The sequence below is a fragment of the Monodelphis domestica genome, chromosome 2 (genome assembly GCF_027887165.1).
Source record: "Monodelphis domestica isolate mMonDom1 chromosome 2, mMonDom1.pri, whole genome shotgun sequence".
NCBI lineage: Eukaryota > Metazoa > Chordata > Mammalia > Didelphimorphia > Didelphidae > Monodelphis > Monodelphis domestica.
This window is the reverse complement of record NC_077228.1, coordinates 55,644,927-55,661,888: the sequence shown is the minus strand read 5'-3', so window position 1 is coordinate 55,661,888 and position 16,962 is coordinate 55,644,927. Positions and strand designations below refer to the sequence as shown.

The 16,962-nt window shown below is 39.3% G+C and overlaps 1 protein-coding gene across 11 annotated transcripts in view; it reads right to left on the bottom strand.

Moving 5' to 3' along the window:
• Positions 1-16,962, bottom strand: part of C2H1orf226 (chromosome 2 C1orf226 homolog) — a 420,186-nt gene that overhangs the window by 46,141 nt on the left and 357,083 nt on the right. For all 11 annotated transcript variants that reach the window (XM_007480659.3, XM_007480658.3, XM_056815458.1 and 8 more), the window contains one exon: positions 2,238-2,404. In XM_007480659.3, the coding sequence (XP_007480721.2) occupies positions 2,238-2,404 (167 nt within the window). The remainder of the gene's footprint in view (positions 1-2,237; positions 2,405-16,962) is intronic.

Sequence of the window (16,962 nt, the reverse complement as noted above, 5' to 3'; positions counted from 1 at the left end):
CTATTTATGGTCAAACCAACAATTTGTTCAAATAAAAATCTGCATCAACACTAAATTAGAAGTATTTAGAAGATATGGCATGCAACTTAAAAAAAAAGTTCTACCCTGAATAAGTTAAACAATTTATTGTTTAAAAAAAAGTGAGGGGGGAAATGGATAAAGGAAAAGACATTACAGGATCCTAAATGCACAGCTAGAAGAGACCCTGAAGATTTCTCTAGTTTTTCTCTCTCATTTTGGAGTGAGAAACCTGAGGCTTAATAACATGCCCAAAGTCAAACAGATAGTAAGTGGCAGAACCAGAAATCAAACTCGGGTGGTCTCATTCTAAATTCAACACTTCCCACCAAAAGAGCCTAGAAATCTAAAGACCTCAGAGAGGAATTTCCTTAACAAAGAGATATGTAGTTAAGAACAAGATCCATTTAGTGAACTATTAGCTGTCATACCACTTTATAAAAACAGAGAGAGACAGAAGTTTGTAGAAAGCTTGACATGAGACCCAGTTGAGCCAGATCATCCCAAAAGCATTTAAGGATGAAATTAGATGAAAGATACTTGGAGAGATATTGCATGTGGGCAATCATCTGCATCCAGGATTGAATAGGAAAAAAGAGAGGGGTAGATTATATGCATTTAGAAAATTGTGCAACACTTTTAATGCCATCCAAGTTACCAAAACCCAACCTTATCACAACAGTAGTTTTTTTACTGCAGCTATATGGCTGTGAATCAGGGAATACTAAAATCTCTAAGGAATCGATGTTGCCTAAAGGCAATGCAGAGAAGTGTGGTAGCCATGCATTAAACTTTCATCTTATAATTATACCAAGGCTTTTGGGATACCCTATATTATCAGTGATAAATTACATTGAAAGAGCAGCATCAAAGAGATCTGTGGTTGGAAACAGAAGTGAGCCAGTCACATAGTAAATGAGGGAGAAAATAGGGAGATAACTCTATGCTTCATCATCTCTAATTAATGTTAATAGACCAAGAGAAGGGTTGTCAGCCTAACCTGTGCCTCCTCTGTAGAGGATTTATGGGAGGACTTGGACAAGAAGAGCATAGCTTAGGGGCAACCAGGTGGCTCAGTGGATAGAGAGCCAGGTCTAGAGATGGGAGATTCTGGTTTAAATTTGTCTTCAGATACTTCCTAGCTGTGTGACCCTAGACAAGTCACTTAACTTCAGTTGCCTAGCCCTTACTGCTTTCAGCAACAAGAAAATAGTTTCCACAGATTTACATTTCTATTTCATGCCCTAGATCTGATATTCAGTATCAATTCTAAGACAGAAAGTAAGGGTTTAAAAACAGAATAGCATATATTGAAAAGGCATGGTGATAGTGTAGCAAGGAGTGTTGGAGACAGGATCCTTTTCAATGAGATCAGTGGGTTAAATTCAAGTACATCATTGGCATGAATGGGTAAGAGAGCCATGTTAAGAAGCCAGTTTATGCTCTTAAGAGCTGTTCATGCTACTCTCTCCAAAGCAGCCCAGAGCAGTGATCACTGCCTGCTGGTCACTGATTAGGGGCTGGGAAAGTAGAGCTTCTTGAATGAACAATACAGCCAGACAATGATATTTTGGCAATCAATCTGGCTCAGTGGGAGACAGATGGCCCATATTGTCCAATCTCTTGGTTTTCACAGCTAACCATCCCCTAATGCTGAGTCATTTTGGACCATTGAGATAAAAATAAAAAGATACAGGAGTTAAGTCATGGCCCTCATTAGAGAAACCCATATAGAAAATGGGAGAAGGGTTTAGAAGGGGATGAGCCTGCTCCAATGCATTACTCTGCTGACCTGCAGGATGTTGAAATGGCTCTCCCTGAGCTGGGACACTAAGCCCATTGAGATTCATGTTCAAAAGGAACCTAGGACTATACCTTGAGTTTGGGCCCTAAATGTAAAAGCTGAGCTTGAAGGAAATCTCCTTTGGCTGAAATTGGTATCCATCTGTCCTTCCACTTCAACGAATCTCTAGTTCTCCCCCTCAGTCTTTTCTAGCAGCTGGACATTTTATTATATAATGAACTTGGACCAATTTCCATTACCCAGTTGAGTTGTGGAGAGATGAATTCTGTTCTCAACAGTTCTGTGGTTAAGTTCCATCCTTTGCTGGTTAAAGCATTACAGAAACCCTCAGGATCCCTGAAGATTAATGTGGAAGCAAGGCAGAGCTCTTAGCTTACTGTTGGGATGGTGGAAGGGGGAAGAACTCTTTGCTTACCTTGGTGTCTTTGAGGGAGTCTCCTTCTTTCCCCACCGCATCAAGGTCAGTTACTCCTCGGCTAAATTCTAGGATGTCACTCCCTGGGAGAGGGATGTCCACGGCATCAATGTCAGTCTCTTCTGCAGTGGCTGTGGAGGCCTTCTCTGCTCCAGTCAGTTGACGGGCTATAGAGACAAGACAGCAGCAGTGAGGGATAGCCCTGCAACAAGACTTACACCATTATCTACACTGGCAGTTTAGTGGTAGAATGCTCACCTGCCATGCAACAAACAATTTAGAGAATTAGTTTGGTATAATGAAGAGATATCAAATATATGGCCTCTTGGCCTCATGTAACAGCCCACAACACTCACTAGTGCAGTTTGAACCAGATTAAAAATGAAATTAGAAACTAACAAAATAAATAAAAAATAAAATCTAATGAAGTTATATTTTAAAACTAAGACAAGGGGAGCTAGGTAGCTAGGATACTAGTGGTATCTAGTAGATAGAGAGTCAGTCCTGGAAATGGGATGTCCAAGCTTCAAATCTAGCTCCTAAAACACTTCCTAGCTGCATGTCCCTGGCCAAGTCACTTAATCCCAACTGCCTAGTCCTTACAACTCTTTTGCCTTGGAACTCTAAGATGGAAGACAAACAAAACAAAACAAAACCTAATTCAATATGCACTCCTTAGGTATCCTTACATAAAGTGGATCCCATTACTTTTTGTGTTTGACATCACGGATGCAGTGGTTAGAGCACTAGATTCAGGAAGATGGGCTCAAATCTCACCTCTGACCTTGGGCAAATCACTTAACATCTTTAAAGTCCCTTTCTAGCTCTAAATTTATGACTGTATGAACCTTACATTTGTACAATACTAGATCCTTTTCAAAGTGTGTGTTCCAAGTTAAGTGGTCTTGGAAGGAAGACCTATAGATTTCACTTAAAAAGGCACATCTTTTCAGTACCAATCACTTCATATGTGAGAATTAAGTTTCTTTATATGTAAAATGAACAAGCTGGAATAGATCATTGAAATCCCTTCCATCTTTATGAATCTATGTGTAAGCATAAATATGAAATTCTCTTCTGTAATCTGTAAGCATATGAGACTTTCTTCTGTTCAGGTTTTGATACCTAAATGTTCTTCTCTCTTAGGTTCATAGGATCACAGATTTACAGTCATAAAGGAGCATAACGGTCATCAAATCCAATCCCATCATTTTACAGAAGAGGGAACTGAGGTCCACAGACATTCAACGATTCGTCCAATATGTCTCTAAGGAATGAATTGAACCCAGGCCTTTTCTTCCCAATTCCAAGTCCAGTGCATTGTCCACTATACCCCGGTGCCTAAATGGTCAAGCCTAAGGCAAGCCTCTTCAGATATGGCAGCAACTGGACAGTCAGTGAGTCTGTGTCTACATGGGCTGAGAGTGTCTATAGCTTCTTTTTCACAAAATAGAGCAAAATGGGCTAAGCCAACAAGCCCTAAGATCCTGGGTCCTGGGAATTTAGGACACAAATCAGACAAAACTGAACTAGACACATAAATATGAGTTGCTTGTCTTCCTTCCTTTTACAATGTCTAGAGACCTAGACTTCGAAAGTCTTAAGAGTTTGCCTCATAAAACAAATTGTTCTGTGGATTCTTCTGGTGAGAACCTACAAAGGCCATTGGGGGAAACGGGACTGATATTTACAAAGTATTTAACAGTGCATCTGGATTTCCTCCAGGTTGTTCCTGGGAACTGTGACGATGGATCTTTTTAGAGCTTAGGAGGGAGTTTATAGGAAGAGGCAACAGCTGTGGCCAGTTGGACAGCCAGAAGGAGTGGGCAGCTGCTTCAGCAACCACTTTCCATATCAAAAGAGATGCAGATTTACTTAGAGTATGCTATCCATAGCGAAAAGGTACCTTAAAAAAATACTAGCTTTTGCTTTTTCCATCACCTTCATTTCCAAATCTATCTCTTGTCCCATCTCTACTTAGAGACACTGCTTATATCCAAAAATAAAAAAAGAGGGGGAAAAGAATAAAAAATACATCCCAAATAACCAATCCATTAGCTCAATCTAAGAGTATAGGCAATATGGCACACTGAGAGCCCACCAAATATGGAAAGAAGGGAACGAGGTCCATTTTCTTCTTTCTTGTTCCTGGCACACAATAAATGTTTATTGAACTGAACTGAACTGAGTGGAGTCACAGACTTGAAGAAAGTGTAGGTCAAAAGTACTAGCATAAACTGAACCTATTAGTAAAATTCTATGCTATGGAGATGCCAAGTCCAGGAAAATCTGGGAGCATTAGGACAATTGCTGAAGACATTTTGATTGTGCAATTCCACATAATGAAAGTAAAGATAAATAAAGAGATGGAAAACAGATTATTGAGAGAAAAGTCAAATAAATGGGAGTTCATCTAGTCCATAGAATAAAAGGCTAAAAGGTGACAATGATTCATTAAAACAAAGGACAGAGAGGGCTGCATATAAGAATACTTACATGAAGAAGTTTAGGAGTGGGGAAGGGAGTACATGGGAGAAAACTAGAGAAGAGAGAAATAAAGGTGATATTGCCATCAGAGGCTGAATGGACAGAAAGAGAAAATAAAATTAAGAGTTTGGGAAACATTATCCAGGTTTTATCTGGTATTCTCTTGCTGCCAAAACTGAAGCAGAGTTGCTTGACTTGTTTTTAGGATATCAACCTTTAAAAGGTAGAGAATCAATAAGGAGACGCTTTATTTTGGATCTAGTTTTCACTGATAACAATGGATTGACTTCTGGCATGAAAGTAATGAGAATTTTGTTCAAGGGCAGTAGAGGAAGGGGGAGGGAAAGCAAGGAAATAGGCATCCTTTTAGTGTAGACAATTGTAAAACAGGAAAGCCAGGTATGGTTTGACAACCAAATTAGATTCCCCCAGAACAGATTTCAAAGGGTAAAAAAGGAAGAAAAGGTACATTCTTTGGAAAGATAGGCACATTAAGATACTGTTGATGGGAGCCAGCTAGATGACTCATAGAGAGTCAGGTCTGGAGATGGAAGGTTCTGAGTTCAAATATGATCTCAGACACTTTTCAAGCTGTGTGACCTCGGACAAGTCACTTAACTTTCATTATCAAGCCCTTATTGCTCTTCTGTCTTAGAACCAACATATATATTGATTCTAAGATGAAAGGTAAAGGTTTTTAAAAAATAAATATTGTTGTTAAAGCAGTAAATTGGTCCAACCATCATAGAAAATAACATTAAAATAAATACTGGAAAATTCAATGAAATGTTGGCAAAAAAAAATAGAATAACTAGGCAATTAACTTACAGTTTAGCTACAGAGAGAAAGGTCCCATTGGTATGTAAACTCACTGAGGGTAGGGGCTGTTTTTGTATTTTTTTCCTCTTTATTCCCAGCATTCCCTTAATAAATGGCTTTTGATTGATATATTCCAAAATATTTCCAGAAAAAGAAAGAAAGAAAGAAAGAAAGAAAGAAAGAAAGAAAGAAAGAAAGAAAGAAAGAAAGAAAGAAAGAAAGAAAGAAAGAAAGAAAGAAAGAAAGAAAGAAAGAAAGAAAGAAAGAAAGAAAGAAAGAAAGAAAGAAAGAAAGAAAGAAAGAAAGAAAGAAAGAAAGAAAGAAAGAAAGAAAGAAAGAAAGTCCTTTTTGTGGTAACAAAGAACCAGAGACAAAGTCAGTGTACAATGACTAGGGAATAGCTGAACAAATTGTAGTATATGAGTAGAAGGGAATGATTTTGCCTTAAAAATAATAAAGATAAATAATTCAGGGAAACCTAAAGGAAGTGTGATCTAGAGCAAAGTAAACTGAGCCAAGAGCACAATTTATACAGTGACCACAATAATGTAAAAGAAAGTAAGATTGAAAGATGTGAGAACTCTGATGAGAGCAGTGACTAATTGCGATTTCAGAGGACATGATGATGAAATACACTTCCTCCTCAGCAGAAAAGTAAAGGACTATGAATACTAAATGAAATATTTATTGTCAGGCCTGGCCAGTTTGTTGTTTTGGTTTAGTGGTATATCTTTGTTTGGGTATAGAAAGAGGAGGAAAAAAAGAGAATAAAACATCTAAGAGAAAAAATAACAGAGCATGACATTATATCATAACAGATATTTTGACAGGTATGGTTGCATCGTGTGACCTCTGAAGGTCCTTTTTAACTCAGAAATTCTGTCATCATCTTGTCCAAAGCATTTTTTTTTACAGGTGAGAAAATTACCCATTTTACAGGTGAGAAAACTTTGGCCCCAGAGAAGGCAAGTACCTTACCAAAGATGGTGGCAGAACACATACGCGGAGCCTGGTCAGCTCACTCTCATTCTTTGTTCTCACTATATCAGGCTATCATGCTCACTCATCTGGTACTTAAATACATATTTCTTCCCAATAGCTCATTCTTTTTCCAGGTTCTTATATTTTCTCCCCCGAATTAGACCATCAGTTTTTTGAGGAGTCACGATGTTCCTGGCTTTTTTAGAGTACATGGCATGAGACCTTGGACATCATTAGGTACTCTCACATATTTCCTTTCACTAGTTCATTCTTTTTCCAGGCACTTCTTTCTCTCCCCAATAAGATCATAAACTCCTTGAGGAGTCACTCACATATTCCCTCCCAATATTTCATTCTTTTTCTAGGTACTTATGTCATCTCTCCCCAAATAAACCATATGCTCTTTGAGGAATCACTCATGTTTCTGTCTCTTAGAGTGCCTAGAATGGGCATTGGATGTTATTGGGTATTCAAAAGATACTTGCTGATTAAGTGACTGATTGGCATCTAAAGATGGCTCTAGCCTAGAACTGGAAATCTGAGTCCATCTTCCACAATGCTATTTCTTTGCTGTTTCCCATATCCCACCCACACCCTCTCAAACTTCCTGTCTACCCCACATCTCCAATAATGCATGTCAAAAATGAAGCTGCCAAAACTGGAAGAAAAATTCCCAAACATTGCTAGGGGCTACTCTCTAATGACTGTCATGAATCTAGGTTACCTTTGGGCTACAGTCTGTCAGTTTCTTAATATGAGAAGTAGAAGTCTACAGTCTCTAGACTTTGGGAAACAGTTTTTACTGCTTTAAGATGACCTCTAAGATCCCTTCTAGCCCGAGGAGTTCATGACAGACCCAATCACACACCTATATATCAGGTGTTTTGGTTCCAAGTGAAAGGCTTTTTCCATTGTAGAACTTGGCGTGACTTCCTCTCTATCATTTTGGTCTCTTCCTTTGTAAAATGAGGCGATTGGCTTAGAAGATCTCCTAATGACTATTGCAGTTACAAATCTATGGTCCTATAACCACCTTAAGGTTTTTTTTCCCCCCATCGGTATAATTTTCAGGCAATAACAGCAAATATTTATATATGGTATGGCAAGGCTTGCAAAGTGCTTTAGCAATATTATCTCATTTTAACTTTGCAACAATGGCGGCAGATAAGTACTACTGTTATCCCTATTTCACAATTAAAGAAATTGATTCATATGGATGTTCAAGTGATTTACCATGGATCTGAAGCCAGTTTTTCCTGATTCTAAGACCAATGCTCATATTGTTTGACCTAGATTTGGCTTGAGCTTGAAATCCTCGATTGAGAGTGGGAAGGGATCTTACAGAACATCTAAGACAATTCCCTCCTTTTACAGAGAAGTTATAAGGTCACACACAATTACCCCAGGCGGAATTTGAACCCAGGTCTTTCAAGTCCAGACCAAGCCCTCTTCTACTGCACAGCACTGCCTCTCCTGTTCTCTTGATTAAGCAAGGTATCACAAAAGAGCCAGGGCGAATGTATGCTTGGAGGGTTGAGTGAGAGAGAAATCCAACCTCATTAATAGACCAATAACTCAGAGAGCATCTCCTACTGATAATGGGAAAGAATATGAACTCTGCACATATTGAACAGCACATTCTTACTCTAAGTAATAAATCACTCTGAGGCTAAGGAACAGAAGGTCGAGGTTCCATGTAACTCCTAAATAATGTTTCTATCCACTGACTATGAAGTGAGCCTTCCTTCTCTCAGTGGAAAAGATGAGGGCATAATATGCTGTCAGACCTGGCCAACATCTTGTTTTATTTAATTTAATTGTCCTTCTTTGAAGCAAGGGAAGGATGGCTGGGGAGAGGTTATTGGCAAGTAACTGGCATTCACATACTTGATTACCCAATCGACTAAATAGTGATAATTTAAATACTTTTAAAGTATTTTTCTTCTAAAGAGCTTGAAGTCTATCAGACTCCATTTTCCTCTCCCCCACTACCATACGTATATATACTCCAAAAATTGAAAGTTTTTTTTTATTACAGAGGGAGTTACATTTTTTAAAAGTTGGTTGATGGAGCAGCTGGGTAGCTCAGTGGATTGAGAGCTAGGCCTGGATAGAAGCGGTCCTAAGTTCAAATCTGGCCTCTGAAATTTCCTAGCTGTGTGATCCTGGGCAAGTCACTTAACCCCTTTTGCCTAGCCCTTACCACTCTTCTGTCTTGGAACCAATACACAGTATTGATTCTAAGCCAGAAGGCAAGGGTTTGTTTGTTTTTTAAGTTGGTTGAAAAGAAGGGATTTGGAAATCTTTGTAGGATATATCTCTATTCTGGACCTTGCAGGCTAGTAGTGATGAGAGGATGGCAAGGAAGGCTCCTTGGGGAAACAGAATTGTTCCTTCAACTTTTATAATGTTACTCTGGGAGGAGAAGAACCTCCAATATCCAGGAACCATTAACCTGTAAGGACCTCAGTCATAGCACAGAGTAGCATAAGGTGACTTGGAGTGGTGGCATTTCCTAGATCTGAGCTCCAGGAGCTGCCCAACAAGACAGAATGTGAAATTCTCCAAGTACAGGAGCAATTCTAGGGAGGTAAGGTGGAAGAAAAAAAGTTAAGACAGAGAGGGGCTATATAGGAAATAAAAAGAATTGTGGAAAATTAATACTTAGTTGTATTGGTTTTTATATAAAACCTTTCTTAAACCTTGGGTTTTCAGGGTCAGCCAGATTCTAAGGAATGTGATTTACTCCCAGATCTCAGGGCATCTCACTGGGCTGGCTTTTGATGGAGGCAGTGTGGAGATCCGCTCCTTATTTATCTATAAACAAGAACTGTCTTAGGTGGGAAAGATTGGACAGCTCTAGTTGCCATTTTGGACTCCAATGACCCAGCCATATGATGGACAAAAAGGGGCATACTGACATTCTTAAAAAACCCACCTCTTCCTGTCCTGAGGTGGCGTAGTTGGGGACTCTAGGTCTACCTCCTCAATGGCTGTTTGCCAGTTGGAGATATCTTGGGATGTCAAGGGAAGGAACTGAGTGGTGAGATCACAAGGGCTATATAGGCTGTGCTACAGGTTTGTTCCATCTACCTTTTGCCCTGCTCTCTTTTGGCTGTGCCTTTTTGGGTGCCCATTCAGATTGTGGAGGGAGTCTACTGGCCACTTTAGATTCTCTTGAGTGGTTGATTAATAAATTAACTTAAATTAAGAAATATTACCTCTTGATGAGAAGAGGGAAGGGAAGAATAGAATATGATTTTTGTAACCAAGGAATAATATTTGAAATTGACCAAACAAAATTTAAAAAAGAAAGAAAAAAAAGAAATATTACCTCTTGACAATTTCAATCATTAGAATATAGGACAGATATGGAGGCCAAAATGGGGACAATAGACAAGCTATGAAAGCCATAATAAAATCTCCTAAGAGTTTGCAATTCTTCATACTAAATAAGCTTCTTCTACAAAGTAGAAGAACCCATCAATTCCCAGCAATGGAGCCCTCCCTCCTTTAGAAAAAGAAACACTTCATTAAATGGAAACACTTCAAATATGGACACATTAGCATTTTGCAAAATTGCCCAAGGTCTTGTCTCTGAATCTTAAGGTGCCCTGTATCAGGAAATTACAGCCACTTCCAGTTTTACTCCATCCAATAAACATCTTTTAAGAACTTATTATATGCAAAGAATCTTGTTGATTGACTTAGGATAGAAGCCAAGGGAAGCAATAATTGACCCTCTGCTACTAAGGAACTCCTTTGACTGCCCTGTGCTTGTAATCAAAAGGTTTAGCCTTCCCCTCTGGCTAGCCTTGTACATAGTACTATTTGAATTGAAAAGAACTCTCCAACCATCTCATTTTACTGATGAGGAAACTGATACCCAAATAAGTAAATGACTCACCCAACTGTCACATGGGACATTCAACTCAATCAGCTTTGATTAAACACCAAAAAAATAGTCTATGCTGTGGTTGGTGCTTGAGATACAGACAAAAAAAGGAAGCAGCCCCAGCTCTCAAGGAGTTTACCTTCTTCTAAGTGGATATGGCATGTAAAAAGACAAGATTGTATCATATGTAAATGTGACATACACAAAAATCAAATACAAAGTAATTTTGGGGAGGCACTAACAACTAGACACATCAGAGAAAGTGTCTTCTTGGAGGTAACAGTTGAGCTAAACCTTGAATAGAGTTGGATCTCCAAGGGGCATAACACACTGAGGCATGGCTCCAGAAAGCAAAAAGGAGTCAATTTGCCTGGATTGTAGAATGTGTAAGGAGGAATGGGTAGGTGGTACAGCAGATAGAACACAGGTCTTATCAAGTCAGGAAGACCTGAATTTAAATCCTGCCTCAGACATTGTGTGACTCTGGGCAAGTCATGAAACTTCCATTTGCCTCAGTTTCCTCATCTGTGAAATAAGCAAGAGAAGAAAATGGCAAACCACTCCATACTTTTGCCGAGAAAACTTCAAATGACATCATGAAGTTGACCACAAGTGAAAATGACTACACAACAGCAGTATATATGTTATCTCATTCGATCCTCCTAACAACCCTGTAATGTAGTTGCCATTATTATTATCCTCATTTTACAGAAGAAATTCAGGCTGAGTGAAGTTAAAATGACTTGCCCAGGGTTTGATTGTCTGGGGTAGAATTTGAACTCGGGTCTTCCTGTCTCCAAGTCAAGGGATCTTATCTTCTGAACCTTCTAGCAGTCCCTTGTATACATAAACCTGAAACCTTCTGAGGATTATAGTATATGAGAACTGAAAGGAACCTTGGAGTTTATCACGTCCAATAATTTTATTTTACAGATGAGGAAACTGATTCCTAGAGGCTAATTAACTTACCCAGGGTCAAACAGGTAATAACTAAAAGAGCCGAAATTCAAATTTGAGTCCTAGGGGGAAGCTATGTGATAGGAGATCCTGGGTTCAACTCTGGCCTCAGATTCTTCCTAGCTATGTGACTCTGGACAAGCCATTTAATCCCCACTGCCTTGCCCTTAGCATTCTTCTGCCTTAGAATCAAATCACAGTGATTCTCAGATGGAAGGTAAAGGTTTTAAAAAAAATTGGCGTCCTCTAACTCCAAATCCACAACTCTATTATTCTGTGATGCTTCTTGGCCTCCAGCATGCCATATTATGAATGTTCTCAGCTTCCCCAGCTAAGTTTTACATGCCATATTATTATTATTGTCATTATTATTATTTTTTGGAAGGGGGAGATAGTTTTGAAGTTCCCTACTGGTAGAAAAGATTATTCTTCAAATTAATTTGCCTTTATTGAAAACACTTTCATCCCTCCTCTTCTCCCATCAGTATACATGCTGCACATACCTTGTTTAAATATAGTGGTTTTGCATGTTGGTTATCTTATTAGATTGTAAGCTTCCTGAGGGCAAGGACTGCTTTTAGCCATCTTTCATACCCCAAGCATTCAACATGATGCTTGGCACACAGAAAGCACTTAATAAATGCTTCCTCCATTGCCAAGAGCAAATCGCTTTAGCTTTTCCCCTTTCCCCAGTCCTGCCAGCTCCTCTCTAGTCCTAATTGCTCTCCATAGTCCAATTCCTCAAAGGATCCCATTGTTCATGCAGTCCCACCTGCTGGGAACAATTTGATGCCTTGGAGATTAAATGATGAAGATTGATGGGGAGATTGATGAAGCCTGGTGATCAAACAGAGAGCCTCTAGGCAGTGGGTCTTTTCTTTTTTAAACTGAGGAAAGGCATTCTTGGAAAGACAACTTCCCTGCTTTTTTTTTTCCTTTACAGTTTGTATTTTTCCTTGTCCCGGAATAAAACATACATAGCCGGCAATGGTGATGGATAAGCAACCAACTCTCTCAACAAGGCCACCACAGGAGGAAGATGTCACCAAGGAAGATATACGAACACTGGGGATAAGGATGAGTCATCATCAATCATTTCCACATGCATGCAACTCTGAAATCTGATCCCTACAGTTTTAGAAAGAAGCAAATCGGCTTTCATTCTTAACTTTCTTAATTCTGAATAAAGCAGCTTGCTGTGTGTGGGTCTATTATTTTTGAGAGGCAATCTGACATACAGGAAGTCAGAGAACCTGTGTTGTGCCAATTACTTTTGACCTTGGTGCAGGGAATAGAAGGTCCGGTCTGGAGTCAGGAAGACATCTTCCTGAGTTCAAATCTGGCCTCTGACACTTAATAGCTGTGCCACCCTGGCCAAGTCACTTAACCCTGATGGCCTCAGTTTCCTCAGCTGCCAAATGAGTTGGAGAAGACAATGGCAAACCATTCAAGGATCTCTGCCAAGAAAACCCTAAATGGGGTCATGAACAGTCGGACATAACTAAAAATGATAACTTTTGACTTAGGGAAAGCTGCTTAACTTCTAGTCTGAGGTTCTGTTAGGCTAAAACTGATGAGGTATCCCAGCTAAGCCTGGCATCAGTATGATGAGCCCTCCAGAACAGGGGACCATGAAAGTGCTCAAAGAGGGGCAAATTAGTCTGAGGCAGAAATACGAAACAGTTTTTTTTTTATTCTATCGGTATTGGAATCCAACCTGTGGGGGAACCCTGCCATTAAGCCAGTGGAGGTCTCAACCCTTTCCCTCTTCCCCAAATTAAAATTTAAAAAAGTCACTAGATTCTTGGAGCTTCAGTTTTTTTATCTGCAAAATGGAGCTAAAAGTATTTACAACATATCTCACAGGATGGTTAAGTTCAGATGAGGTGATACATAAATCATTTTATAGCCATAAAAACTCATATAAATGGCAATTATCTTTAATGTGAAGATTACTAGACAGTACACTGGATAGAATATTATGAGTTTGCAATGACCTGAGTGTGAATCGAGCCTCAGGCACTTGTTAGCAGTGTGGCCCTCAGTGAAACTCTCTCAGTCGGTTTTAAACATCTGTGAAATGGGAATAATAATAATGTCCTCTTTCATAGCCTTTGTGAAGATCAAATGAGATGACATATGTAAAGTACTGTGCAAACTTAAAATGGTTATAGAAATGCTAACTATTATAATTGTCACTATGAAGTCCACATGGTGGTGGACATCTCCTCGGTAAAGCCCTCCATCTCTCTTTGAATTATCTTGTGTCTATCCATCTGGCTGTATTTGTAACTTTCCATGCACGAGAAGATACATTCGTTGAGGGAAGGAACTGTTTCTTTCAGTTTTTATATCCTCCACTTATTCCACAGAGCCTTGCACTCCTAAGCCCTGAATATACACTTGTTCTGAATGAATCTGTCCTTTTAGCACTTTTAATAAGCAGGAGCGGTACATCAGTATCCCATTTTAAAAGATTGGGGGCAAAATGGTTCTGAAATGGCAAGTGATTGTTCAAGAAAGTCCATATTGCAAGGGAGAGACAGAAATTTATATCTGAGTCTGATTCCTAGCAATCCGGTGAAGTGACCCTGGCGAGCTTACTTCTCCTTGGCTTTCTGTTTCCTCATCTGTAAATCAAGGAGTCTGGACTTGATGGCCTCGATGGTCCCTGACCAGAGTTCTTCCCTCTATGATCTACTCAAAGCAGCAGATAAAAGTGGGATCTAGACAGACTCGGAGCCTTTGCTTTTAACACAGCCAACTCCAATCTACTTCATTTAACTCTACCTGATCACCACCACAACCATCATCACTCTCACTGTCATAGCAATCACCAGCAGCAAACATTTATTGAATGCCTAGAGTTTATAGGGAGATGTAAATACAAAGAGGCTCTTATTCTGACTTAATTTCCCCACCAGAGGAATGTAAGCGCCATGAGGATACGACTTGCTTTATGTGTTTGTCTTTGCTCATAGGAAGCGCCTACTGAATGCTGCTTCTTTTCATGGGTTCCACTAGCCAAAAAAAGCATGTTGGCAAAGCAAGCTCAAGGCAGACAGAAATCAATCTCTGGGAGCCAAGTTGTGGCCGGGGTCTACAGCCGACCCTGCTAGGTACCCACAACAAAGGACTGTATAGAGCCACATTAGTTTTAGGGACTAATTAAGTTTTAGGGAAGCTTAAATCCGCATCCTTCCTGGCCTGAGGGTCAAGGTGGCAGAATAATTCTAAACTTCTGCTACCAAAAGATGTTCCCTCATTTCTCTGGGGCACATTATTTAGCAGTATAATAGGCCTCACTTTCAGGAGGCTAATAATATTATTATATTATATATATTAATATATATAATATATAATATAATAATAATATATATAAATGACATCTATATAATGTTATTAATAATATACAGCTTAAATTCTCCTTACCTTGGTTTTTAAAAAAATTCTAAGATTTTTCGCTCACTGTTGTCACGTTTCAATCTAGTTGTTGATACCTTTAATCCTTTTAATATTACAAACTTGACATTCCCTACATACCTTCTGGCCCACACTTGGATGAGGACAAGCCCTTTCTGTCTCCCTGCAAATGGAAAGAAGGGAGGGAAATGTGGGGCCATGTGGACCCACTTCCACATTCTCTACTCTTACATGACAGGAGTTGGACTAATTAACCCCCTGATAAACAATTATATTTTCCCCATTGGGGGTTCTCTTCATATCCCATCATCTGCCACCATGTCCCTATATTTGATGCCCTCTGGCTACCCCCCAATATTTTATCCTTTTGTGGTTTGTCTTCCTTTACTAGATTGCAATTTCCTTGAGGGCAGAGACTGTATTTCGCCCCCTATTTATATCCCCAGTGTTTAGCATAATGTTTGGTCTGAGTAGACAATAAATGCTTCATGATTATTATTGACTTTGTACATGAGTAAGAAAAGAGGAAAACCACCTTTTGGAAGTTCTCATTAAGGTTTAAGGAACAATAAAGAAAGGCACGGTCCAAATGGTTTTCAAACGACCTTCTTGTCACTTCACCAAAGTGACCAGACATCTCTAACACATAATTCAAAGGTAGCACAGAAGGTGATTTTGATGGAACCCCATCCTTGTTATATCTAGGCTAAATTCCAAGCTCTCAACTTCATTCTCCTACCAACTCTTTGCCATGAGCCAAGTCTTCCTAACTAGAAATAATTCTTGCATTATGTAAACCTAGAACCCAGGTACTAGACCCCTACTTCCCTGACTGGTGACCCACAACATTAAATCTTGGTTCCAGAGCTTCTATTTTTTCCCAGGGCCATTTCCATTGAGAGCATAACCAAGGTCCGTCAACAAGAAAAGATTAAGCACTTACTATTGGTCAGACATTGAGCTGAGTGAGTGCTGGGAAAACAAAGAAAGACAAAACCATTACTCCTGTCCTCAGGGAGGTCAGAGTCTAAAAGTGGACTCCCTGTCTCCTTCAATGGCTAACCCCAATCCCATTCCAGCTGCTGAGTCTTAATAAAATCAATTCTATCACTGCTCTTCGAAAGGATGTATCCATTTATCCCACAAGGGTTCCACTCACCATCCCTTTAACTTTTCAAAAAAAAAAAAATTGTACCTTCTAGTTTTGGTAAGGGCTAGACAATGGGGGTTAAGTAACTTGTCCAAGATCCTACAGTAAGGAAGTATCAAAAGTCACATTTGAACCCAGGACCTCTTGTCTCTAAGCCTGGCTCTCAATCCACTGAGCTACCTAGCCTTCCATCTCTTTAACTTTTAAAACTCAGATATCCCTCCCTGGCAATAATGCTCCCCTATGAGGTATCTCCTCTAATTAATATTTAACCTACTGAGGGTAGGGGCTGTCTTTTTTCTATATTTGTGATACAAAATGCTTAGTAGATAGCAAGGACTTAATAAATGCTTCTCCTTTTTGAAAAAACCTTTATCTTCTATCTTATAATCAATACTGTGTTGACACCAAGACAGATGAGCAGTAAGGGGTAGGTGATGGGGGTTAAGTGACTTGCCCAGGGTTCCACAGTTAGGAAGTGTCTAAATCCAGATTTGAACCCAGGACCTCTTATCTTCAGGCCTGGCTTTCTATCCACTGAGACACCCAGCTGCCCATCAATTACTTTTCTATATGTTCATTAATCTTCTCTTTAATAACAAATTTGGGATTCTCTTTTCTTGTTCCCCAAGATAAAGAAGGAAGGAATAAGAATTTATTAAGTGCCTACTATATGTCAGGCATTGTGCTAAGACCTTTATGAATGTTTTCTTACTTGATCCTCATAATAACCCTTGAAAGTAGGCACTATTATTACTCCTATTTTATATTTGAGGAAACTGATGGAGAAAGTGGTTAAAGTAAAACTTGCCCACAATCATACAATTAGCAAGTGTCTGAAATGGATTTGAACCTACATCTTCCTGACTTAGAACCTAACACTCTATCTGCAATTAATTTTTTTTCTTTTTTTCTTTTAAAAATCCTTACTTTCCATCTCAAAGTCAATACTGTGTGTTGGTTTTAAGGCAGAAGACTGGTAAGGGCTAAGCACTGGACATTAAGTGACTTGC